At 56.6% G+C, this 25986-nt stretch overlaps 1 protein-coding gene across 2 annotated transcripts; it reads right to left on the reverse strand.

Annotated features, from left to right (window-relative positions):
- Positions 1–25818, reverse strand: LOC133354625 (ral guanine nucleotide dissociation stimulator-like 1). 2 transcript variants are annotated; one of them, XM_061571625.1, is made up of 18 exons: positions 25317–25818; positions 15904–16020; positions 15150–15415; positions 14657–14734; positions 13777–13973; positions 13234–13331; positions 11496–11711; positions 10732–10835; positions 8499–8583; positions 7841–7930; positions 7334–7420; positions 6363–6395; positions 5304–5425; positions 4889–4978; positions 2634–2898; positions 1995–2408; positions 936–1050; positions 1–200 (listed from the first exon to the last, which is right to left on the reverse strand). In XM_061571625.1, exons 1-18 carry the CDS (start codon positions 25395–25397, stop codon positions 10–12), a joined length of 2649 nt encoding a protein of 882 aa, XP_061427609.1. In that variant the 5' UTR covers positions 25398–25818; the 3' UTR covers positions 1–9. The 2 variants fall into 2 exon arrangements, with proteins under 2 accessions (XP_061427609.1, XP_061427610.1); XM_061571626.1 differs by having other exon boundaries at positions 1995–2375; positions 25317–25817.
- Positions 25819–25986: the final 168 nt, after the last annotated feature.

Here is a 25986-nt window from a genome sequence, read left to right on the forward strand (position 1 = left end):
GAGGTGCTCTCACAGGGAGATCTTGGCGAGCTTGTCCGCGAGCAGGGCGCGCGTGCGCATGCGCGGCAGCGTGGCGTGGAGGTAGCCCACCTTGCGCTCGCTGCGCGCCGACGCGGCGCCCTTCCTGCGCAGGATGAAGTTGTAGTTGGCGGTCGTGTTCATCGCGTAGAACACGTTGGCGTTGTCCGGGATCACGAACTCTGCGCACCGCACGTACGCACGTGTGCATAGAACAAAGATATATATCCCCCCGTGTAGCCTTAACAGGCTGTTGGGGCAAGTGCTGTTAGCGAGCATCTATTAAGGCCGGTATGGCACACGAGGGGGTGGGTGGCTGGGACCACGCTCGGCCACCTTTGTCTCCCTAGTGGCGATGTTTACTACACACTGCACCAGGTACTCATTTGAGACGGAGTCGTCATAGGGGAGGTCTAGACTGTTACAGATAATCTTCACCGGTGTTGGCTGCGAGTGAGCGGAAATCGAATTCGGGTCGCCGGGTTTGTAGCACAGCACCACTTACACGCGCGTGTGTATGTGTGTGAGTGTGTGCGAGTGTGTGCGTGTGTGAGTGTGTGCATGCATCAGCCAGTCATCTCAGTCAGTCGGCCCGTGGCACCTGGGTCTGCCCTGTGATCTCCTGCCAGCGGGCGTTCGACACTTCACATGGCCTCAACGTGCACATAGCCTGGCACAAGCGTCGTGGTGACGCCACCGCCACTTAGTGGCGAATGGCGGTTGTTGTTGTGCATGTGTGCGTGTGCGAGTGTGTGTGTGCACGTGTATGAGTGTGTGCGTGTGTGCGTGAGTGTGTGCGAGTGTGTGTGTGTGCACGTGTATGAGTGTGTGCGTGTGTGCGAGTGTGTGAGTGTGTGTGTGTGCGAGTGTGCGTGAATGTGTGAGTGTGTGAGTGCGTGTGTACGTGAACCGCCTACCCTTGTCCTCTCCCACGACCTGCACCAGCTGGAAGGCTTCCGTGCGCTCCTCCTCCAGGTTGTGTTTGATCATCGCCTTCCGCACCACGGCCGGCGTCTTATCGGCACTCGTCAACTGCACGTCACGTACGGACAAAAAAGACAAAGATCCCCCGTATAGCCTTAACAGACTGTAGGGGCAAGTGCTGTTAGCGAGCACCTATGAAGGCCGGAACGGTACACGAGGGGGTGGGTGGCCAGCACCACGCCCGATCGCCTTTGTCTCCCTAGTGGCGATGTTTACACACTGCACCAGGTACTCATTTAAGGCTGATTCGACCTAGGGGAGGCCCAGGACCGGTTCAGATAATCGTCACTGGTGTTAGCCGTGAGAGGGAATCGAACCCGGGTCGCCAGATTCATAGCGCAGCGCGCTAACCGCTACACTACCGCATGCACACACACACTCACGGCTCAGCTCTCTGTCGGCGGCACCACCACCGCACGATGAGCGTTATCACAAACATACCCACACCCTCCTTCCCTGTGGATGATGAGTGATATATGAGCCAGCCTGGGGCATCCTCTAAGCTGACTCGGTGCGCCGGTTTGAAACATTCAGGCTGGCATGCCTACGATCCGTCCTGGGTGTAACCAGAATGGATTTTGTGAGGAGCTCACAGACCCTTGATTGATCTGGACACAGTCCCACCGGTGCGCTTCGGCAGGCGAGGCTGCTTTGGCCGGATAGAGGGGGCTAAACGGACGTGGCACGGGCTAGAGAACTGATGCGTTACAGGAGGATGTGGAGCTAGTGGACTTGTCGAAGACTGATACTGGCGGTGTCAAGATCGGCCTCTGTGGAGGAGGATGCTTGTGAAGGATGGTGCATATTCCAGTCATCCCAGTCAGTCAACCCATGGCACCTGGTCTGTCCCGTAACCTCTTACCAGCAGCGAGCCTTCCACACTTCACGTGACGGCCTCAAGATGCACCTAGCCTGGCACAAGCGGCTGTCTGCTGCTGCCGCTGTGAGTGCGCCGGGGCGTGTGTGCGTGTGTGTGTGGGGCGGCGTGTCACCAGGATACTCTTGTAGAGGTTGCCATTGCCCCGGTCGAGGCTCACGCGGATCACGCACGCGCCGTCCTGCTGCTGGTTGTACAGCGGCAGCGAGAGGCTGCTGTAGCCCACCGCGCCCGACGACGACCGCCTGTGGCTCCTGGCGGTCAGCGCCGCCGCCGCCGACAGCGACGCCGCCTTCGGCGCCGTCTCCCCGCGGCCGCGGCGATGCGGCGGCGGCGGGGGCGGCGGCGGCCGCGACGGCGGCGGCGGCAGCGCCGCTGTCGGAGGGGGCAGTGCCGGGCGGCCGGGCGTCCCCGGCCGGCGGGAGGCGGGCGCGGGCGAGGGTTCGGTGGAGACGGTTGAGGAGCCCGAGGAGACCCCGGACGTCGTGTCTAGAGACTGGAGCGAGGCACAGGACGTGCAGCTCGTGAGCTGCACGCACGCAACGCAGGGCGCGGCACCGTGTCACATGGCGGGGTCGCCCCGCGGGGGTCGCACGTGCGGGGTCACGACGCGGGGTCGCACGGCAGGGTCGCGCAGTCACGCGGCGAGTGAAGGGGCGGCTGCGTGCGTGAGCGCGTGTGAGTACGGCGTCGGCGGGCGAGGCTGCGTTGGCTGGGTCACGTAGCCCGCGCCGGGCGCGGCAGCGGCCCTCACCTGCCCGGCGGCGTGCTTGGCGTGCGCGTCGGGCGAGCCCGCCGCCAGGCCCAGGTAGATCTCCTCCATGTCGGAGCCCGACGAGCCAGATGAGAGCACGCTCACCGAGTCGGCGCTCTCGCCGCCCACGCTGCCCGAGTGAGCCAGCCGCCGGTGCTCGGCCGCCCCGCCGACGCAGGGCCCGCCACCGACGGGGCCCGCGGCGACGGCGGCGCCGGTGCGGGACGCCACCACCCCTCCAGCCAGCCCCTCCGCTCCAAACACGCTGCGGGGAGAGGCCCCGCCGGGGGAAGACATTGACAAAGGCCTCCCCTTCTTCTTGGTTCTTTCGGTGAAGTCACGTAGAATGGCAATAATAAAATAATAAACATAAAACATAATAAAATAATTCTCAAGACGTTTCGGACACAACGCAAGCAGCCGTCCTCAGGTGGAGAACAGGTCTGTCGAGAAGACAGAGTTGTCTTCTCGACAGAGAGGTTGTCATTCAGACTCTGTCTTCTCGACAGACCTGTTCTTCACCTGAGGACGGCTGCTTGCGTTGGCCGAAACGTCGTGAGAATTGTATTTTATTATGTTTTATTTTTATTATTTTATTATTTCCATTCTACGTGACTTTACCGAAAGAACCAAGAAGATGAACCCCTGCAGTCACGAAAGCTTTAAATCGAAATTCAAAGGCCCCCCTGTGTAGCCTGGACAGAGCGTTAGCGAGCATCGCCTATGAGCACCGGCGTGGCACACGAGGGAGGTGGGTGGCCAGCACCACGCCCGGGCCGCCTCTGCCTCCCGAGTGGTGTTTGCACACCGCACCAGGTACTCATTTGAGGCCGAGTTGACTTGGGGGATGCCCAGGACGGTTCGGATAATCCTCACCGGTGGTGGTGGCTGTGAGGAGCGGGAATTGTGCTCGGGAGTTTCTAGCGGGGTCGTAGTGCGGCGCGCTGACCACTGCTCTTCCGCTCCCCACGCGGAGCGTCGCACACAACGACGCGTTGTAGTTGTGTCACGGTGCGCTGTGACTAAGTGAGAGAGTGGCTCGGCTGCACTGCTGCTGTGTTGTTGTTGGCAGTGGTGGTTGTGCTGCTGCTGTATTGTTGCTGTTGGCGGTGGTGATGCTGCGGTGTTGTTGCTGTTGGTGGTGGTGCTACTGCTGTGTTGTTGCTGTTGGCGGTGTGCTACTGCTGTGTTGTTGCTGTTGGTGGTGGTGCTGCTGTTGGCGGTGGTGCTACTGCTGTGTTGTTGCTGTTGGCGGTGGTGATGCTGCTGTGTTGTTGCTGTTGGTGGTGCTGCTGCTGCTGTGTTGTTGCTGTTGGCGGTGTGCTGCTGCTGTGTTGTTGCTGTTGGTGGTGCTGCTGCTGCTGTGTTGTTGCTGTTGGTGGTGCTGCTGCTGCTGTGTTGTTGCTGTTGGCGGTGGTGCTACTGCTGTGTTGTTGCTGTTGGCGGTGTGCTGCTGCTGTGTTGTTGCTGTTGGTGGTGCTGCTGCTGCTGTGTTGTTGCTGTTGGTGGTGCTGCTGCTACTGCTGTGTTGTTGCTGTTGGCGGTGGTGATGCTGCTGTGTTGTTGCTGTTGGTGGTGCTGCTGCTGCTGTGTTGTTGCTGTTGGCGGTGCTGCTGCTGCTGTGTTGTTGCTGTTGGTGGTGCTGCTGCTACTGCTGTGTTGTTGCTGTTGGCGGTGGTGCTACTGCTGTGTTGTTGCTGTTGGTGGTGCTGCTGCTGCTGTGTTGTTGCTGTTGGCGGTGCTGCTGCTGCTGTGTTGTTGCTGTTGGTGGTGCTGCTGCTACTGCTGTGTTGTTGCTGTTGGCGGTGGTGATGCTGCTGTGTTGTTGCTGTTGGTGGTGCTGCTGCTACTGCTGTGTTGTTGCTGTTGGTGGTGCTGCTGCTGCTGTGTTGTTGCTGTTGGCGGTGGTGATGCTGCTGTGTTGTTGCTGTTGGTGGTGCTGCTGCTACTGCTGTGTTGTTGCTGTTGGCGGTGTGCTGCTGCTGTGTTGTTGCTGTTGGCGGTGTGCTGCTGCTGTGTTGTTGCTGTTGGCGGTGTTGTTGCTGTTGGCGGTGTTGTTGCTGTTGGCGGTGTGCTGCTGCTGTGTTGTTGTTGTTGGCGGTGTTGTTGCTGTTGGCGGTGTTGTTGCTGTTGGCGGTGGTGCTGCTGCTGTGTTGTTGCTGTTGGCGGTGTTGTTGCTGTTGGTGGTGCTGCTGCTACTGCTGTGTTGTTGTTGGTGGTGGTGGTGCTGCTGCTGCTGCTGCTGTGCCGCTTGCCCGCTGATTCTCTTGCCCACGCGCCGGCGCGTGGTCTTGGGGGACGAGGTGGATTCTCCCGGCGGCTCCAGTTCGCACGACAGCGCGTAACTGGGAACACGCGCACGGGACACGGGACACACGTGGGAGACAGTACACACGTGGGGCACGGTACACAACCTGGGACACGGTACATGACGTGGGACACGGTACACGCGACATGAGACACGGTACACCACGTGGGACAGGGTACACACGTGGGACACGGTACACCACGTGGGACACGGTACACCACGTGGGACACGGTACACCACGTGGGACACGATACACAACCTGGGACACAGTACACGCGTTGAACACGGTGTACGCGACATGGGCCACGGTACACCACGTGGGACAGGGTCCGCTCACCCCTCTCCGCTCGTCCGTTGCTCACCTCTGCTCCTCGGACAGCGAGTGCAGACGGTGGAACCAGGCGAGGAAGCGCTGCTCTGCCTTGATGCTGTAGTTGTTGCAGGCCGACTGCAGCAGCTTGATCTGAGCCATGATCTCAAACTCCTGCCACAGCGCAAGCGCGGCGCACGCAGCACGCGCAGCACACACACGGCACACTCGCTTACACACATAGCATTCACTGACAGCACACTCACATACACACATAGCATTGACTCACAGCACACACACACATAGCATTCACTCACAGCACACACAGCACACACACAGCACACTCACATACACACATAGCATTCACTCACAGCACGCGCAGCACACACACAGCACACTCACATACACACATAGCATTCACTCACAACACACTCACACACATAGCGTTCACTCACAACACACACAGCACACACACAGCACACTCACATGCACACATAGCATTTACTCACAGCACACTCACACACATAGCATTCATTGACAGCACACTGACATGCACACATAGCATTTACTCACAGCATACACACACATAGCATTCACTGACAGCACACTCACACACATAGCACACTCACATACACAGCATCCACACACACACAGCACACTCACACACACAGCATTCACACACAGCACACTCACACTCACAGCATGCACACACAGCACACTCACACACATAGCACTCACTCACAGCACACTCACACACATAGCACACTCACACACACAGCACACTCACACACACAGCATGCACACACAGCACACTCACACACATAGCACTCACTCACAGCACACCCACACACATAGCACACTCACACACACAGCACACTCACACACACAGCATGCACACACAGTACACTCACACACATAGCACACACACACAGCACACTCACACACATAGCATGCACACACAGCTCACACACACAGCACACTTACACACATAGCACTCACTCACAGCACACACACAGCACAATGACAGCACACACAGCACACACACACAGCACACTGACAACATACACACGTGATGACGATCTCAGTTGTTCCTCTTTAGAGGGGAACTCACCCTGCGTCTCTTCTCAAAGTTGATGAGACCTCCCTGCATGCACACACACACAGCACACACACAGCACACACACAGCACACACACACAGGCAGAGATTCCCCGTGTCACCCTTACGGGCGGTTGGGGCGAGTGCAGTTAGCAAGCACCTATTAAGGCCGGTTTTATTCGGCTGTGGCTAGGCTACGTGTTAAATTCCATAATATAGTATTTTTTGGGGGGGTTAGATCGCGTAAATATAAATGTGTCGTTAAACCCACTACCACCCGACACAGCCAATGAGTAAGGTTTGTCACGTAAACGGTACATGCCAATTCGTCACTAGTACAGCAACACCGGTGTGTTGGAGAGCGAATCCACAACATTTACAATCTGAGTACGTGTTAAAGCTTTGTATGTGGGCTTTGGGCTATGCACTAGAGGTATGGACAAGGTTTGTTGGGCGAGGTGCATGGGGTGAGTGCTAGAACTATGGGCTAGGTGCATGGGGTGAGTGCTAGAACTATGGGCTAGGTGCATGGGGTAAGTGCTAGAACTATGGGCTAGGTGCATGGGGTAAGTGCTAGAACTATGGGCTAGGTGCATGGGGTGAGTGCTAGAACTATGGGCTAGGTGCATGGGGTGAGTGCTAGAACTATGGGCTAGGTGCATGGGGTGAGTGCTAGAACTATGGGCTAGGTGCATGGGGTGAGTGCTAGAACTATGGGCTAGGTGCATGGGGTGAGTGCTAGAACTATGGGCTAGGTGCATGGGGTAAGTGCTAGAACTATGGGCTAGGTGCATGGGGTGAGTGCTAGAACTATGGGTTAGGTGCATGGGGTAAGTGCTAGAACTATGGGCTAGGTGCATGGGGTGAGTGCTAGAACTATGGGCTAAGTGCATGGGGTGAGTGCTAGCACTATGGGCTAGGCATATGGCTGATGGTGTTTCGGCGAAGTACACGGGCTAGGTGCATGGGCTGGGAGCGTGGGCACCTCGAGGCGATCGGGCAGGGCGGTGTCCAGCATGGTGAGGTCGGTGAGGAACGTGCCCAGGTACGGCACCGTGCCCTGCATGACGCCCTGCACAGAGCGGACACGGGAGCGGCACGCGGTGAGCGCGGGGGGGGGTGGTGCGGTGCCCCCCCTCCCATCCCCCCCCAACCCTCCCCTATCCGCCCAACCTACCCTATCCCCCCCCCCATCCACCTAAACCCCCCCCCCATTCCCCCAACCCCCCCCCCCATCCACCCAAAACCCCCCAACCCCCCCATCCCCCCCAACCCCCCCCCCATTCCCCGCGATCCCCCCAACCCCCCTCCCCTCCAACCCTCCTCCATCCCCCCCAACCCCCCCCCCCCCCATTCCCCCAACCCTTCTCCATACCCCCCGATCCCCCCAACCCCCCCTTCCTCCACAATCCCCCCTAACCCCCCCCATTCCTCCCAACCCCCCCTTCCCCCCACCCCCCCCCTCCCCCCCACCCTCCCCAGCGCGACTGACCGTGTCCTTCTGGATCTGCAGGCGCTTCAGCGCGCGCTTCTGGCTCTCCTTCAGGCTGCTCTCCAGCGTCGCGAACTTCGACGTCGCCTCCTGCCACGCGGAGTCACGCGCGCGTCGTCGTGCGTGCGTGTGTGCACCTGTGTGTGTGTACGCGTGTGTGTGTGCGTGTGTGTGCACGTGTGTGCGTGTGTGTACCTGTGTGTGTGTACCTGCGTGTGTGTACGTGTGTGTACCTGCGTGTGTGTACCTGCGTGTGTGTACCTGCGTGTGTGTACCTGCGTGTGTGTGTGTACCTGCGTGTGCGTGTGTGTACCTGCGTGTGTGTACCTGCGTGTGCGTGTGTGTACCTGCGTGTGTACCTGCGTGTGCGTGTGTGTACCTGCGTGTGTGCACCTGCGTGTGCGTGTGTGTACCTGCGTGTGCGTGTGTGTACCTGCGTGTGTGCACCTGCATATGTGTACGTGTACCTGTGCCCGGTGCGGTGTGTGGTAAACATCGCCACTGGGGAGACAAAGGCGGTCGGGCGTGGTGCTGACCACCCACCCACCCCCTTTGTACGCCCTGCCGGGCTTCATAGGTGCTCGCTAACAGCACTTGCCCCAACAGTCTGTTACAGGCTATATGGGGGATCTTTGTCTGTGTGTGTGCCCTCGCTCACCTTCATGAGCAGCTCGCGGCTCGTGAGATGATTGTTCTCACCGGAGAAGATGTCGGACAGCTCCTGGTAAAGGGAGGTGGTGTCCCTGTTGCGCACCAAGATCAAAGGCGCACACAGCGCACACACAGCACACACACACACACGCACACACACAGCACACACACATACATACAGCACATACACACACACATACAGCACATACACACACCCACACATACACACAGCACATACACACACATACAGCACACACACGGCTCGCACAAGCAGCGCAGCTATCGTGCATACATGTGTGTACGTGTGCGTGTGTGTGTAGGTGCGTGTGTGTGTACGTGCGTGTGTGTGTACGTGCGCGTGTGTGTAGGTCCGTGTTCATTTTTTGTTCATGTTTTTGTTTTTTGTTTGTTGCGGTTGCACCCGATTCAAGAGCCGCAGGGCTATACCTAATAAATAAACTTGAACTTGTGTGTGTACGTGCGTGTGTGTAGGTGCGTGTGTGTGTAGGTGCGTGCGTAGGTGCGTGTGTGTGTACGTGTGCGTATACTAGTGTGTAGGTGCGTGTGTGTGTAGGTGCGTGTGTGTGTACGTGCGTGTGAGTGTATGTGCATCCGTGTGTACGTACGTGTGTATGCGTGTACCTGTGTGTGTGTACTTCTGTGCACACACAGAGTGGTGGGGTAGCGGTTAGCGCTACGCTGCGCTTAGAACCCAGTGACCCGAGTTCGATTCCCGCTCACGGCCAACACCGGTGACGATTATCTGGACCGGTCCTGAGTCTCCCCTAGGTCGACTCGGCCTCAAATGAGTACCCGGTGGGGTGTGTAGTAAAGATCGCCACGAGGGGCCGTCCATAAATGACGTCACGCGATTTTGGACGATTTTTGACCCCCCCCCCCTTCGTCAAACGGCGTTACAAAAAGTCAGACCCCTCTCTCAAATATGACGTCACAAAGCTCTGCCCCCCCCAAAATAAAACATGCTTCAAATCGCCTTAAACTATTGTCATTGTCGTGCGTATTTAATATGGCGCTGCACTCTGATGTTGTAGGAGAAAACATTTATTTAAAAAAGTATATTTAATTAAGTAGAACGTGTTTTCTATATTTATTTAAAGTTGCGCATTTTGATGTGACGTCACATTTCTCAAATCCCCCCTCCCTCGTTACACATCGTCACAAATGTCTGACACCCCCCCCCCCCCCATAGGTGCGTGACGTCATTTATGGACAGCCCCCAAAGGCGTCCGTCCGGGCGTGGTTGCTGGCCACCCACCCCCTCGTGTGCCGTGCCCGCCTTCATAGGTGCTCGCTAACAGCACTTGCCCCAACAGTCTGTTACAGTTCATAATCAACGTTTTTGGGTTTAGATCGCGTTATTTATAAATGTGTCGTAACCCTCCACCACCCGACACGGCCAATCAGTAAAAAAGTGTCACGTTGACAAAAGACAAATAGTTCACTGCTTTAGCTCACCGAGCGAAACGTCGTACTCAAATTGTAAATTTTGTGGTTTCACGCTTCAACACACCGGTGGGCTAAAGCAGTGTGAACTATTTGTCTTTTGTCAACGTGACACTTTTTTACTGATTGGCCGTGTCGGGTGGTGGAGGGTTACGACACATTTATAAATAACTCGATCTAAACCCAAAAACGTTGATTATGAATAATATTGGTCGCGAAAGCCTGCTACGTGTTAGTCCAGCGGTCGGGAACCTATGGCTCGCGAGCCATATATGGCTCTTCTGGTGACGGCATATGGCTCCCAGACAATTTTGAGTTGAAAAATAAAATAAGTTTGGAACTGATTTTAAATACTTGTGATATTGCTTAATAATACTGTGTCATTTTAAAGTAAACAGAAATTAGTTTTCAAGATAAATTTCACGGGTCACGGGGCCTCAACGCCTGCACGAAGCTCAACCTCACCACGTACGAACCAGACTACAAGGCCATCAGCAAAACCACGCAGCACCAGAAGTCGCATTAAAAGTAAGACATATTTAATTTATTATACGTTAAAAATACTATATGGCTCTCAATGAAATATATTTAGAAATATTTGGCTTTTATGGCTCTCCCAGTCAAAAAGGTTCCCGACCCCTGTGTTAGTCTGTTACAGGCTACACGGGGGGTCTTTGTCTTTGTGCTTCTGCGCGTGCGTGCGTGCACGTGCGTGCGCGTGCGTGCGTGCGTGCGCGTGCGTGCGCGTGCGTGCGTGCGTGCGTGCGCGTGCGTGCCTGGGGACGGTGGCCCACGTGCGCTTGAGGCGGTAGATGCCGTTGCTCTGCAGCGCGGAGAGAACCGCTCGGAGCGACGAGAAGTTCTTGTGGATTCGGCACTCCTGCAGACGCACGGAGACACACACACGCACACACGTGGTTACACACGTGTGTGTGTGTGTCTCATGGTTACACGTGTGTGTCTCATGGTTACACGTGTGTGTCTCCACGTGGGTACCCCGCGACCCCCTCTGCTACAGCTCCCCCCCCCCCCAGCTACAGCTCCCCCCCCCCACAGCTACAGCTCCCCCCCCCAGCTACAGCTTCCCCCCCCCCACAGCTACAGCCCCCCCCCCCCCAGCTACAGCTCCCACCCCCCCAGCTACAGCTCCCCCCCCCCCAGCTACAGCTCCCACCCCCCCAGCTACACCTCCCACCCCCCCAGCTACAGCTCCCCCCCCCCACAGCTACAGCTCCCCCCCCCAGCTACAGCTTCCCCCCCCCCACAGCTACAGCCCCCCCCCCAGCTACAGCTCCCACCCCCCCAGCTACAGCTCCCCCCCCCCCCCCAGCTACAGCTCCCACCCCCCCAGCTACACCTCCCACCCCCCCAGCTACAGCTTCCCCCCCCCAGCTACAGCCCCCCCCCCACAGCTACAGCTCCCCCCCCCCCACAGCTACAGCCCCCCCCCCACAGCTACAGCTCCCACCCCCCCAGCTACAGCTCCCACCCCCCCAGCTACAGCTCCCCCCCCCAGCTACAGCCCCCCCCACCCCCGCACCTGGGCGACGTCGATCCACTTCTGCACGAGGCGCGCGCGCTGCGCGGGTTTGGCGAGCGCGGGGTCGAGCACGGTGACGGTGACGGCGTTGGCGACGGCGTTGAACTGCGCGATGGTGGCGCGCACGGTGCCCGCGAGACGCGCGTTCTCCTTGCGGTCGCGCCGCGACCACACGCAGCCCAGGCAGTGGTGGGGCACCACGCGCTTGAACAGCTCCTGCGCGCACAGCACGGAGACGCGGGGGGTTACGACGCAGACGACGACGATGACACCGCTCCTCCTCCGCTGCCGAGCGGATAGCCTTGACGGGATATTTGGAGGGCAACGTGCGCGTTCGTGCAGCGGCAGCGGCGGAGGGGGGTGGGGTGGCCACGCCCGGCCGTCTTTGTCTCTTCCCACCCCCCCCTCTCCCCGCTGCCGTCGGAACACATGAACGGACACACACGCAGACGGACACAGAGTAGAGGCGGACGCGCAGATACACGGGCACACGAACACAAACAAACACACGGACACACACAAACTCTTTGGTTCTTTCGGTAAAGTCACGTGGGTATAAAATAAATCACGACGTTTCGGGCGCAACACAAGCGTCCGTCATCAGGTGGGACAACCACAGCAAGAAACAATTTCCCACTTCAGTTGTTTCTTGCTGTGGTCGTCCCACCTGGTGACGGATGCTTGTGTTGCGCCCGAAACGTCGTGATTTATTTTATTTTCTACCTATGTGACTTGACCGAAATAACCAAAGAGTATGGATCCCTGCAGTCACAACAACTTCAAATCAAGATCAAACACGCACAGACACATGGACACACAGACCACACGGATACAAACACAGACAAACACACACAGACACACGGACCAATACCAATACCCCGCCATTCGCCACTCAGTGACTGTGACGTCACCACGGCGCCTGTGCCAGGCTAGGTGCGCTTTGAGGCCACGTGAAGTGTCGAAAGCTCGCTGACAAGGGGAGGTCTCGGTGTCTGGCTGAGATGACTGGTAGATGCACACGGACACACACACAGACATACGGACACACACACAGACACACACAGACACACACACAGACACACACACAGACACATGGACACACACGCACAGACACACACACAAACACACGGACACACACACAGACACACACACAGACACACGGACACACACAGACACACGGACACACACACACAGACACACACACAGACACACACACAGACACACGGACACACACACAGACACACACACAGACACACACACAGACACATGGACACACACAGACACACACACAGACACACGGACACACACACACAGACACACGGATGGCCACCCGCACACAGACGCACATAGTAGGGGTGGTCACACAAACATATGGACACACACACAGACACACGGACACACACACAGACACACGGACACACACACACAGACACACAGACGGCCACACGCACACATACACACATAGTAGGGGTGGACACACAAACATACGGACACACATAGTAGGGGTGGACACACAAACGCACGGACACACACACACATACACACAAACACACGGACACACTGCCACACACACAGACACACTGCCACACACACAGACACACTGCCACACACACAGACACACTGCCACACACACAGACACACTGCCACACACACAGACACACACGGACCGACACACAGTGCCGGGGTGCAAGGGGGGGGGGGGTTGCGTGGAGGTGCGTGGAGGAGGTGGGCCCCGCACCGCGTCCATGAGCGTGAGCTGCGCTGCGATGAGGTCCGAGGGGAAGGAGAGGAAGTCACCGCGGCCCTCGCGCTCCGGGTGCCACGTGTGCGCCAGCCCTGCGCGCACACAGACGTTGGGGCGTGTAACACTACACAGGCAAAGGTGCCCCCCCCGTGTAGCCTCTTGCTGTCGGCGCCGGCCGCCTTTGTCTCTCCGACGTCTCCCCCCCGGGCCGGCTTTACGCACCGCGCCAGGTACTCATTTACGGGTGAGTACGCACGGTGAGTACGCGCGCTGTGAGTACACGCTGTGAGTACGCGCTGTGAGTACACATGGTGAGTACGCGTGCTGTGAGTACACACGGTGAGTACACACGGTGAGTACGCGCTGTGAGTACGCGCTGTGAGTACACGCTGTGAGTACGCACAGTGAGTACACACAGTGAGTACGCACGATGAGTACGCGTGCTGTGAGTACGCGCTGTGAGTACACACGGTGAGTACACACAGTGAGTACGCAAGGTGAGTACGCAAGGTGAGTACGCGCTGTGAGTACACGCACTGTGCCCGTCGGCGGCCTCCCCGCGGTGCTGCTTGAAGTGCCGCATGAGGTTTCGCGCCCTCCGCTCCAGGTCGGAGCCGGGGAAAGTCCTCGCCAGGTACTCCAGCAGCCGGCGCAGTCCGCCGAACTCGGGGCCCTGCTCGCGGAAGTCCTCCGAGTACTGGTCCAGCCACGCGCCCAGGATGGACGCGATGGAGCTGGCACGGCACGGCACGGTCACCGCGGGCGGTGGACGGGCGACTCGGTGGTCAGACAAGCTCATCGGCATCATCGGCGTCATCGGCATCACCATTATCAGCATCACCACCATCAGCATCACCAGCATCAGCGTCACCACCATCAGCATCACCATCATCAGCATCACCACCATCAGCATCACCACCATCAGCATCACCACCATCATCACCATCATTAGCATCACCACCATCAGCATCACCATGATCAGCATCGCCATCATCAGCATCACCACCATCAGCATCACCATCATCAGCATCATCACCACCATCATCAGCGTCACCACCATCAGCATCACCATCAGCACAACCATCATCAGCATCACCATCATCAACATCACCACCATCATCAGCATCACCACCATCACTACCATCATCACCATCATCACCACCATCACCACCATCAGCGCCATCACAATCACAGTGGGCCACGGTCAAGGCCTCCGCGGTCCGCCGCCGTCTCTCACGGCCCCGCCACGACGGCAGCGGAGAGCTCCGACGCGCCGCTCCGGACTTGGCCTCCACCCCCGGCCACCGTGCCCCGCCCACGGCCGCTGCCCGCGTTTGACCGTCACGACGACGACGCCTCCGACTCGCGCCCTCTCGTCCGCCCGAGTCCCACCCGAGTCCCCCTGCCGAGCGCTCACCTGCGCAGCACCGCCTTGTCTTCCGCCGTGAAGCCGCGCAGCGAGATCTCTGCCGCCTCGCCCTCCAGGTTGCCGTACCTGCACCGCACCGCACATCAGCACGCACGCAGCACCACGTGGTCAGCGCCCCACAGCACTGCACCACGCGGTCAGCGCCGCACAGGAACTGCACAGCACCACGTGGTCAGCATCACACAGCGCCGCACAGCACCGCACGGTCAGCATCACACAGCGCCGTACAGCGGTGAGCGGTGTGTACTCAAATGAGTACCTGGTGCAGTGTGTGAACATCAGCATTTGGGAGACAAAGGCGACCGGGCGTGGTGTTGCTGGCCACCCACCCCCTCGTGCACCGGCCTTCGTAGGTGCCACTCGCCAACACGGCTTGCGCCGACCAGTCTGTTAAATGCTACACGGTTGGGGGTTTGGGGGGCGGGGGGGGGGTTCTTAGTCTCCGTGTGCCAGCCGGTGCCGCACCGCCGGCGCCCCTCACCTGTCGAGCAGCAGGTCGAGCACCTGCGTGGGCGTGGCGAAGGAGCGGTAGGTGGCGAGGAAGACGGTGGCGTATGTGGAGTCGTTCTCGCGGAACGCCACCAGGAGGTTGCGCACGAGCCGCTCGAGCGTGCCGGCCTTCAGCGTGCGCGTGCGCACCGTCTCCACGATGGACGGCGGGGGCGGCGGGGGCGGCAGCGGCGGGGGCGGTGCCGCGCCGGTGCCGCCGGTGCCGCCGGAGCCCGGGGCGCACGCGCCATTCTCCACCTGCCGTGCCAACGCGGGCGGCGGAGTCGTTGTCTAGCGAGCGTCGTGTGCGTGGTGCGGTGTGTGCGGTGTGTGCGGTGTGTGTGTGGCGTATGGTGTGGTCTGGTGAGTGATAATCGGATGTGTTGAGTGCGGTGAGTGTGATGTGTGTGGTGTGTGTGGTGAGTGCGGTGAGTACGGTGAGTGTGATGTGTGTGGTGTGCGTGTGGCGTATGGTGCGTTCTGGTGAGTGATAATCGGATGTGGTGAGTGCGGTGAGTGTGATGTGTGTGGTGTGTGTGGTGAGTGCGGTGAGTGTGATGTGTGTGGTGTGTGTGGTGAGTACGGTGAGTGCGGTGTGTGTGGTGTGCGTGTGGTGTATGGTGCGGTCTGGTGAGTGATAATCGGATGTGGTGAGTGCGGTGAGTGTGGTGTGTGTGGTGAGTACGGTATGGTGTGCATGGAGCGGTGTGTGTGCTGTAGTGGGTGAGTGTGGTGAGTGCCCTCACCCCGAGCCAGCGAGCTCCCTTGTGCGTGGCGAGTGGCTGCACCTGCACCTTGCGCAGAGTAACGCTGTACAGGGCTCCATCCTCCACCTCCTCACCCCAGTCCTGCACCACGCTGGGCTGCGACACGCAAAGACAAAGATCCCCCGTGTAGCATTAACAGACTGTTGGGGAAAGTGCTGTTAGCGAGTAGCAGCTATGAAGGCCGGTACGGCGCACCAGGGGGTGGGTGGCCAGCACCACACCCGCCCGCCTTTGTCTTCCCAGTGGCGATGATTTTACGCATCGCGCCAGGTACTCATTCAAGGCTGAGTCGACCTAGGTGAGGCCTAGGACCAGTTCAGAAAATCGTCACTGGTGTTGATGGTGGCCGTGAGCGAGAATCGAACGCGGGTCGCCGGGTTCGTAGCTTAGCGCGCTAACCGTTGCGCCACCGCTCCCCCCAAACAAAATTCAGCATGAGTCACTAACAGCCAGAGGTGGACAGTGAACCCCCCACAGGTAAAGCGGGGGGGGGGGGGGGGGGGGGCGGGGTGGTCCTGAAATTCCAAGCTCTTGAAATAGGAGCCCCCTACATAAGAAATTATTGAGATTCAACCTATTTCCTCTGTGGGTAACTATCAATACAACTTCGATTTAAAGCTTTCGTGACTGCAGGGATTCATCTTGGTTCTTTCGGTAAAGTCACGTAGAAGGGAAGTAATAAAATAATTAAAAAAATAAAAATAAAACATAATAAAATAATTCTCACGACGTTTCGGCCACAACGCAGACAGACATGTTCTTCACCTGAGGACGGCTGCTTGCGTTGTGGCCGAAACGTCGTGAGAATTATTTTATTATGTTTTATTTTTATTATTGTATTACTTCCCTATCAATACAATACCAATCACTGGTTGGGGCCTGGGGGGACATAACTAGAAAACACGTGGGTCAGTTATTTAAGATGTGTCTCGCTGTACATGGCGTATAACATATACCTGTGTGTGTAGTTCAAGGCCGTAGCCATAGAGTCAACATTGGGGGGGACCAAATCTTCTAGGGGGTCTGGGGTCCCCCCCCCAGAAAAAAAAATCTAAATTTGAAAAAGAAGTTTCTGCCATTTCCTGCCGAAAATATAAAAAAATTCACTAACACATAGGATGGACTTTTTTTATTTTATATTAACAATAATGTCTAATAGTGTATGGTATTACATTGCTCTGTTTTATATTTTTTTTTACCTTTTCTTGCTTCATTGTATGTAATGGCAACAGATTAGGGATTAATAAAGTACAACCATAACCACAATCATATAAACAGAAATCTATTTTATAGCAATATAATGGGGGGGGGGACATTTTGAGCATATTTGAATATTTGGGGGGGATGTGTTCCCCCCAAATATATATTATAAGTACGGCCTCGGTGTAATGTGTATAACGCGTGTCACTGTGTGTATGGTACCGGATAGGCAGTGTAGTGGTTAGCGCGCTGCGCTACGAACCCGGTGACCCGAGTTCGAATCCTGCTCACGACCAACATCGGTGGCGATTACCTGAACCGGCCCAGGGCCTCCCCTAGGTCGACTCGGCCTCGAATGAGTAACTGGTGCGGTGTGTAAATATTGCCACGAGGGAGACAAAGGCGGCCGGGCGTGGTGATTGCCACCCACCTCCTCGTGCGCCGTGCCGGCTTTTATTGGTGCCATTCGCCATACCGGACGCTTTTCGCTCACAACACTTGCCCCAAAAATGTGTTTCGGCTATACGGGGGACCTTCATCTTTGGTGCAACACGTATGGTATAACACTTATCTTGGTGTGTGTGTGTGTATAGTATAACGGTGTCTGTACGGTGTACTGTGTGTATGGCGTACTGTGCCATCTCTGCGTGTAACACTATATGGAAGCTATTTCAAGCGGTGAATATGTCCTCTGGCCCCGTGTAAACATTCACGCGCGCACAGCAGTGGCCAACAGCCCCCCGCTAGTGGCACACAAGCCTACCGACCAGCTCCCCACTCACGGGGCACGCCGCACAGCCCCTGCGCCAGCACATGCCACCAACACACACGGGGCCTTTACAGGCGTTTGGGGCAAGTGAAAGCCAGACCCACGTCCGGCCGCCTTTGTCTCCCTCGTGGCGATGTTTACACACCGCACCAGATAAACTCATGTTAGGCTGAGTCGACCTAGGGGAGGCTCAGGACCAGTTCAGATAATCGTCACTGGCCGTGAGCAGGCCCGTAGCACAGCAGCAGGCGCATGCTATACACGTGAGTTTGATTTCCTTCATTCTCATTCCACGTGATGAAGAATCGATTCAGAAATCTCGTAGAGCAGTGTGACCCCTTCGCGTTCGAGAGCGGCCCGCGGAAGCAGGTGTCACAGAGCTACTGCTGAGATCCCTCCTTCAAGTGATTTCTGGTCCACACACGCGAGAGCAATGTTCGTCGCAGGACGGCCAAACGGATATTTTTGCATTTTCAGAACTGCAATAGAGGCCGAATGTGGAGGTTTGTTACTTCAGCTCAGGGAGAGTTCGTGCCGTTGTTCTGTTCCTCCTCCTCCGATGAAGGAGTGCAGGTCACGGTGGATTCTCTATATGGTCCATAGTGTGGGCTGACTGAGGGTGACGTTGGACAAACATAGTTTGCGTGCCGCCCCGACGCGGCAGGCCTGGTGCGGACACACACGAAACAAAGTAGCGGCTCACGTCCGGCCTACGGGCCGCGGGTCCCCCACCCCCCATCCCCTGCCGTAGGTATTTGATTTCGTTATTTCAATAGCAGAGTGCGAAACGCGATCTCTACCGGAGCTCTACCAGACAAGTGGACCAACACGCGCCGTGTCGCGCCGTCGTGTCACCCATCGACGACCTTACACCTGCCGGAAGGTGACAGGGGCGGCGCTGCCACCCGTCCCCGCAGGTTTTGTTCCATGCAACATCGTCCTCTCTTGTTGGACGAGGCCGGCTGCTCTCCTGTGAGATCTGTCAGTCCACTCGAGAAGCGCCACGTGGAAGCAGGGACCACGTGGCGCGCGTGTCTGGGATGAACACGGCCGGGCGGAGCGGGGTTTCGCATCGAGCGGCGGGACAAAGATCGGCACTCCGCTCACCCTGTCCAGGCCGTCCTGGTTTTCCCCAGGACCGTCGTCGCTGAGAGATCCCCTAATCTCCGGGTTAGAAGACGCAGCGTATTTGTGCCCCCCCCCCCCCCCCCACACATCCCCGCACACCTCCTCAACTCCTGTATATAAAAGCAGTGGTTGGGGGGTGCGTCTCATACCCCTGTGTTTGCGCGTGTGTGCATCTATTTGCCGGCCCTCATAGCTACTCACGAACAGCACTTACCCCAAAAGCCTGTCAAGGCGAAAAGGGGGGATCTTTGTCAGTGCAACTGAAATTCATATTCTGATACCGGGCACAAGGTTTTTTGTGTGTTTTTTCTTACTTTCTGGTGCGTCTTATAATTCGGAGAATACTGCAGTTGCCGTGGCAGGGAAATCTGTCCGTCGTGCCGGGACATTACACGTCCCGGTGTGTGTCCGTCGCATGACAATGGCAATGACAACTGCTGAAGATAAAGGAATTCCCATGTAGCTCTCCACTCCTGTGCTGATCAGAGATAGCTTCCTTCTTGCCATGATACGTCCCACTCAAGAGGTGGCAACCCTATAACAGGGTAGCCCAAAAGTCAGTACGCAGGGAGGTTATATGTATTTTATTAGATCACACAGGGTTATTTCTGGTTTATTTAACAAATGTTCAGACTGACTTCCATTATGAAAATTAATGCAGGCACGATTTATACTTTCAAATAAATGTAGGACTTCATTTTTAAAGGTTACAGGTGTAATTTTTGAACAATTATCAATTATGTTTCGTCTCAATGCAGTACATTTCTTTAAATGTTTTAACTGACATCTACATATTGTGGGTGACAGAACTTTTGAGATGGCCCTCCTACAGAGACAAAGCTTCCCCGTGTAACCCAGACAGGTTGTTGGGTCAAGTGCTGTTCAGCGAGGGGGGTTGGTGTGACAAGGACTCCACCCGTCCACCTTTATCTCCCCAACCGCTGATGTTCACACACTGCTCCAGGTTCTCATTCAAGGCTGAGTCGACCTAGGGGAGTCCCAGGACAAGGTCAGATATTCGACGCTGGTGCTGGGGAAAGCAGGAATTGAATCCTGGCCACACTTGGTTTGCAACGTTAGTGCGCTCACCACTGCACTCACTCTCACGCTTACATACGGACCCATGGTACGTACATAGGCAGACATAAACTCACTACTCTCACTATCACGATGACACCCATATGGACATTCGAACAGTTGGGGCTGAGGGCTATTAAGGTCGCCTTTATTAAGGTTGCCTTTATAACCCAGGTACATGATTGATTTAAACAAAAATTGATCTCCACTTAGAATGGTGCTGCTTTCATCTATCTCAAACACACGGCCCCATCACCAGGGTACACAACCCATACAACACAACACACACTCACCAGACTATACAACCCATACAACACAACACACACTCACCAGGCTACACAACCCATACAACACAACACACACTCACCAGGCTACACAACCCATACAACACAACACACACTCACCAGGCTACACAACCCATACAACACAACACACACTCACCAGGGTACACAACCCATACAACACAACACACACTCACCAGGCTACACAACCCATACAACACAACACACACTCACCAGGCTACACAACCCATACAACACAACACACACTCACCAGACTATACAACCCATACAACACACACTCACCAGGCTACACAACCCATACAACACAACACACACTCACCAGGCTACACAACCCATACAACACAACACACACTCACCAGGCTACACAACCCATACAACACAACACACACTCACCAGGCTACACAACCCATACAACACAACACACACTCACCAGGCTACACAACCCATACAACACAACACACACTCACCAGGCTACACAACCCATACAACACAACACACACTCACCAGACTACACAACCCATACAACACAACACACACTCACCAGGCTACACAACCCATACAACACAACACACACTCACCAGGCTACACAACCCATACAACACAACACACACTCACCAGACTACACAACCCATACAACACAACACACACTCACCAGGCTACACAACACATACAACACAACACACACTCACCAGGGTACACAACCCATACAACACAACACACACCAGGGCACACAGCCCATCCAACACACACTCACCAGGGTACACAACCCATACAACACAACACACACCAGGGCACACAACCCATACAACACAACACACACCAGGGCACACAACCCATACAACACACACTCACCAGGGTACACAACCCATACAACACAACACACACCGGACTACACAACCCATACAACACACACCAGGGTACACAACCCATACAACACAACACACACTGACCTCGCTACACAACCCATACAACACAACACACACCAGGGCACACAACCCTTACAACACAACACACACCAGGGTACACAACCCTTACAACACAACACACACCAGGGTACACAACCCATACAACACAACACACACACACCAGACTACACAACCCATACAACACACACTCACCAGGGTACACAACCCATACAACACAACACACACCAGGGCACACAACCCTTACAACACAACACACACTGACCTCGCTACACAACCCAACACACTCCCTGGGCTCTGTGTGTTTACCAGCTCATCATGCAAATCAGTGGAAGAGAACACGCCAAGACAAGTCACACCCACACAGACGCTGCCATCACGCACACACCACCATCATCATCACACTAATCGAATTCAATCATCACACACCATTACTAAGTACCACCATCTTCCCACTATACCATGTTCGTCACACTAATATTCACACACACTCACGCACCACCATCACACACACACACACGCGCACCACCATCACACACACACGCACCACCATCACACACACACTCACGAACCACCATCACACACACACTCACGCACCACCATCACACACACGCACCACCATCACACACACACTCACGCACCACCATCACACACACACACACTCATGCACCACCATCACACACACACACGTACGCACCACCATCACACACACACACTCACTCACCACCATCACACACACACACTCATGCACCACCATCACACACACACACTCACGCACCACCATCACACACACACGCACCACCAACACACACACACTTACGCACCACCATCACACACACACACTCACGCACCACCATCACACACACACACGCACGCACCACCATCACACACACGCACTCGCGCACCACCATCACACACATACACACACACGCACGCACCACCATCACACACACGCACTCGCGCACCACCATCACACACATACACACACACGCACGCACCACCATCACACACACACACTCACCACCACCATCACACACACGCACCAGCATCATACACACACACGCACGCACCACCATCACACACACTCACGCACCACCATCACACACGCACGCACCACCATCACACACACACTCACGCACCACCATCACACACACACACGCACGCACCACCATCACACACACACTCACGCACCACCATCACACACACTCACGCACCACCAACACACACACACTCACGCACCACCATCACACACACACACTCACACACCACCATCATACACACACACTCACGCCCCACCATCACACACACACACACGCACCACCATCACACACACACTCACGCACCACCATCACACACACACACGCACGCACCACCATCACACACACACACTCACGCACCACCATCACACACACACACTCATGCACCACCATCACACACACACGCACCACCATCACACACACACACGCGCACGCACCACCATCACACACACACACACTCACGCACCACCATCACACACACACACGCGCACGCACCACGCACACACACACGAGAATTTACACACTAGCATCACGCAGACTTCCGTCATCATCACGAGGCTATTAACGCACACCACAAAGACAAAGCTCGCGAGCTCTTACAGCCTGTTGGGGCAGGTGCTGTTAGCGAGCACCTATGAAGGACGACAGGGCACACGAGGGAGTGGGTAACCAGCCCCACGCCCGGCCCCCTTTGTCTCTCCAATGCTGATGTTTACACACCGCAGCAGGTACTCATTTAAGGCTGAGTCGACCTCGGGGAGGCTCAGGACCGGTTCGAACTCGGGTGGCCGGGCTTGGAGGGGAATACGCGAACCACTGCGTGATTGCTGCCCCGTAGAAAAACACCGCCCCTGCACCCACACCTTCACCAACACACACACACACACCCTCACGCAGCTCCCCTTACACACACACACCTACCACCCATCACACACACACCTACCACTCATCACACACACACCTCCCACACACACATCTCCCATCTATCACACACACATCTCCCACCGGTCTCACACACACACACACCTACACCTCCCACCGGTCTCACACACACACACCTCCCACCGGTCTCACACACACACACACACACCTCCCATCCATCACACACACACCTCCCACCGGTCTCACACACACACACACACCTCCCATCCATCACACACACCTCCCATCCATCACACACACACACGCCATCCATCACACACACACACCATCCATCACACACACACACCTCCCACCTGTCACACACACACCTCCCATCCACCACACACACACCTCCCACCTATCACACACACACCTCCCATCCATCACACACACACACCTATCACACACACACCTACCACCCATCACACACACGCCTCCCACCTATCACACACACACCTCCCATCCATCACACACACACCTCCCATCGTATAGCCTTAACGGACTGTAGGGGCAAGTGCTGCTAGCGAGCACCTATAAAGGCCGGCACTGCAAACGAGGCGATGGGTGGCCAACACCACGCCCGGCCACATTTGTCTCATTTTAGGCCGAGTCGACCTAGAGGAGGCCCAGGACCGGTTTAGATAATCGTCACTGATGTTGGCGGTGAGCGGGAATTGAACCCGGGTCGCCAAGTTCGTAGCGCAGCGCACTAACCGCTATACTACCGCTCCCCACACACACACAACACACCTCCCACCCATCACACACACCACCCATCACACACACACACCTCCCATCACACACACACACACCTCCCACCCATCACACACACCACCCATCACACACACACACCTCCCATCACACACACACACACCACCCATCACACACACACCTCCCATCACACATACACAAACCCCACCCATCACACACACACACCTCCCACCCATCACACACACACCTCCCATCACACACACACACACCCCACCCATCACACACACACACCTCCCACCCATCACACACACACACCTCCCACCCATCACACACACACCTCCCATCACACACACACACAGCTCGCACCCATCACACACACACCTCCCACCCATCACACACACCACCCATCACACACACCACCCATCACACACACACACACACCTCCCATCACACACACACACACACCACCCACCCATCACACACACACCACCCATCACACACCTCCCATCACACACACCACCCATCACACACACACACACCTCCCATCCATCACAAACCCACATACCACCCATCACACACCTCCCATCTATCACACACCTCCCTCCCATCACACACACACAATTCACCCATCACACACACACCACCCATCACACGCCACCCAACACACACACACACCACCCATCACACACACCACCCATCACACACCTCCCATCACACACACCACCCATCACACTCACACACACCACCCATCACACACACCACCCATCACACACCCCACCCATCACACACACCACCCATCACACACACACCACCCATCATACACCTCCCATCACACACACACACCACCCACCCATCACACACACACCTCCCATCACACACACACACCTCCCATCACACACACCTCCCATCACACACCTCCCATCACACACACACACCTCCCACCCATCACACACACCACCCATCACACACACCACCCATCACACACACACCTCCCATCACACACATACCTCCCATCTATCACACACACACCTCCCACCCATCACACACACACACACCCCTCCCACCCATCACACACACACAAACCACCCATCACACACACCACCCATCACACACACCACCCATCACACACACCACCCATCACACACACACAACCCCATCTCCCAGATACAATCCGTACTGACGGCCACACAAAACACGAGCCTTGTCGAGATGACCGGGCGGGGGGGGGGGTGAGGGCACGAGCATCCCAAACGCCGCGGCTCTGCCCGCTAACCCCGGGGTATCCCCCGTATCCACCCGCATCCCCCCCCGGCACGGCATGTACCTGGTAGTCGGAGATCATGTCGGCCTCGTCTCCCCCTCGCTGCTCGCTGCTTGTCAGAGAGGAGGGGGGTGAGCGCGACATCCATGGAGCAGCAGAACGAGACGACGGCTGCTGCTACTGGGAGCGAGCAGCAGCAGCATCATCATCTCGCGTCTCCTTGTCCCCCTGTCTCCCCCACCTGTCTCCCTGTGTCTCACCGGCTGTCCTGTCCCAGCCTGTAACCCGCTGTCTCTCCTCCCGCTGTCTCTCGCTCTCTCCTCCTCCTCCTCGCCCCGTCTCTCGCTCTCTCCCCCGGTCTCCCCTCCCGTCTCTGTCTCCTCCCTTACCCACCCCCCGCTGATTCCTTCTCACTGCCTCCCTCCCTCCTTCGCTTTTTCTTTCTGCTCTCCCCCTCGCTGTCACCTCTTCTTCTCTCTCCCTGCTCCGAGCTTCAGTCCCGCAGATCCATGTCGCGGCGACCCGCGCTGAAATCTCACAACATTCACATCACCCCCTCACTCTCCTCCTCCTTCTCTATATATTCCCTCTCTCTCTCTCCATGTCCACTCTCTCTCCCCCCCCATCTCCCCTTTCTCTACACCCGCTCTCTCTCTCTCTCCCCTATCTCCTTTCACTCCCCTCTCTCCATCCCCCCCCCGTCTCCCTGTTTCTCCTCCCCAATCTTTCCTCT

The sequence above is a fragment of the Lethenteron reissneri genome, chromosome 48 (assembly GCF_015708825.2).
Source record: "Lethenteron reissneri isolate LAM-NWPU_2019-01 chromosome 48, ASM1570882v1, whole genome shotgun sequence".
In the NCBI taxonomy this organism is placed as follows: Eukaryota; Metazoa; Chordata; class Hyperoartia; order Petromyzontiformes; family Petromyzontidae; genus Lethenteron; species Lethenteron reissneri.

Excerpts from the sequence above, each read along its gene's own strand:
- LOC133354625 (XM_061571625.1), bottom strand. The coding sequence starts at position 25,397 with ATGTCGCGCTCACCCCCCTCCTCTCTGACAAGCAGCGAGCAGCGAGGG. Across the intron at positions 8,584-10,731 it reads ACGTGGGCCACCGTCCCCAG|GGACACCACCTCCCTTTACC; the intron begins GCACGCACGCGC and ends GGTGCGCAACAG. Across the intron at positions 201-935 it reads GGTCGTGGGAGAGGACAAGG|AGTTCGTGATCCCGGACAAC; the intron begins GTAGGCGGTTCA and ends TGCGGTGCGCAG.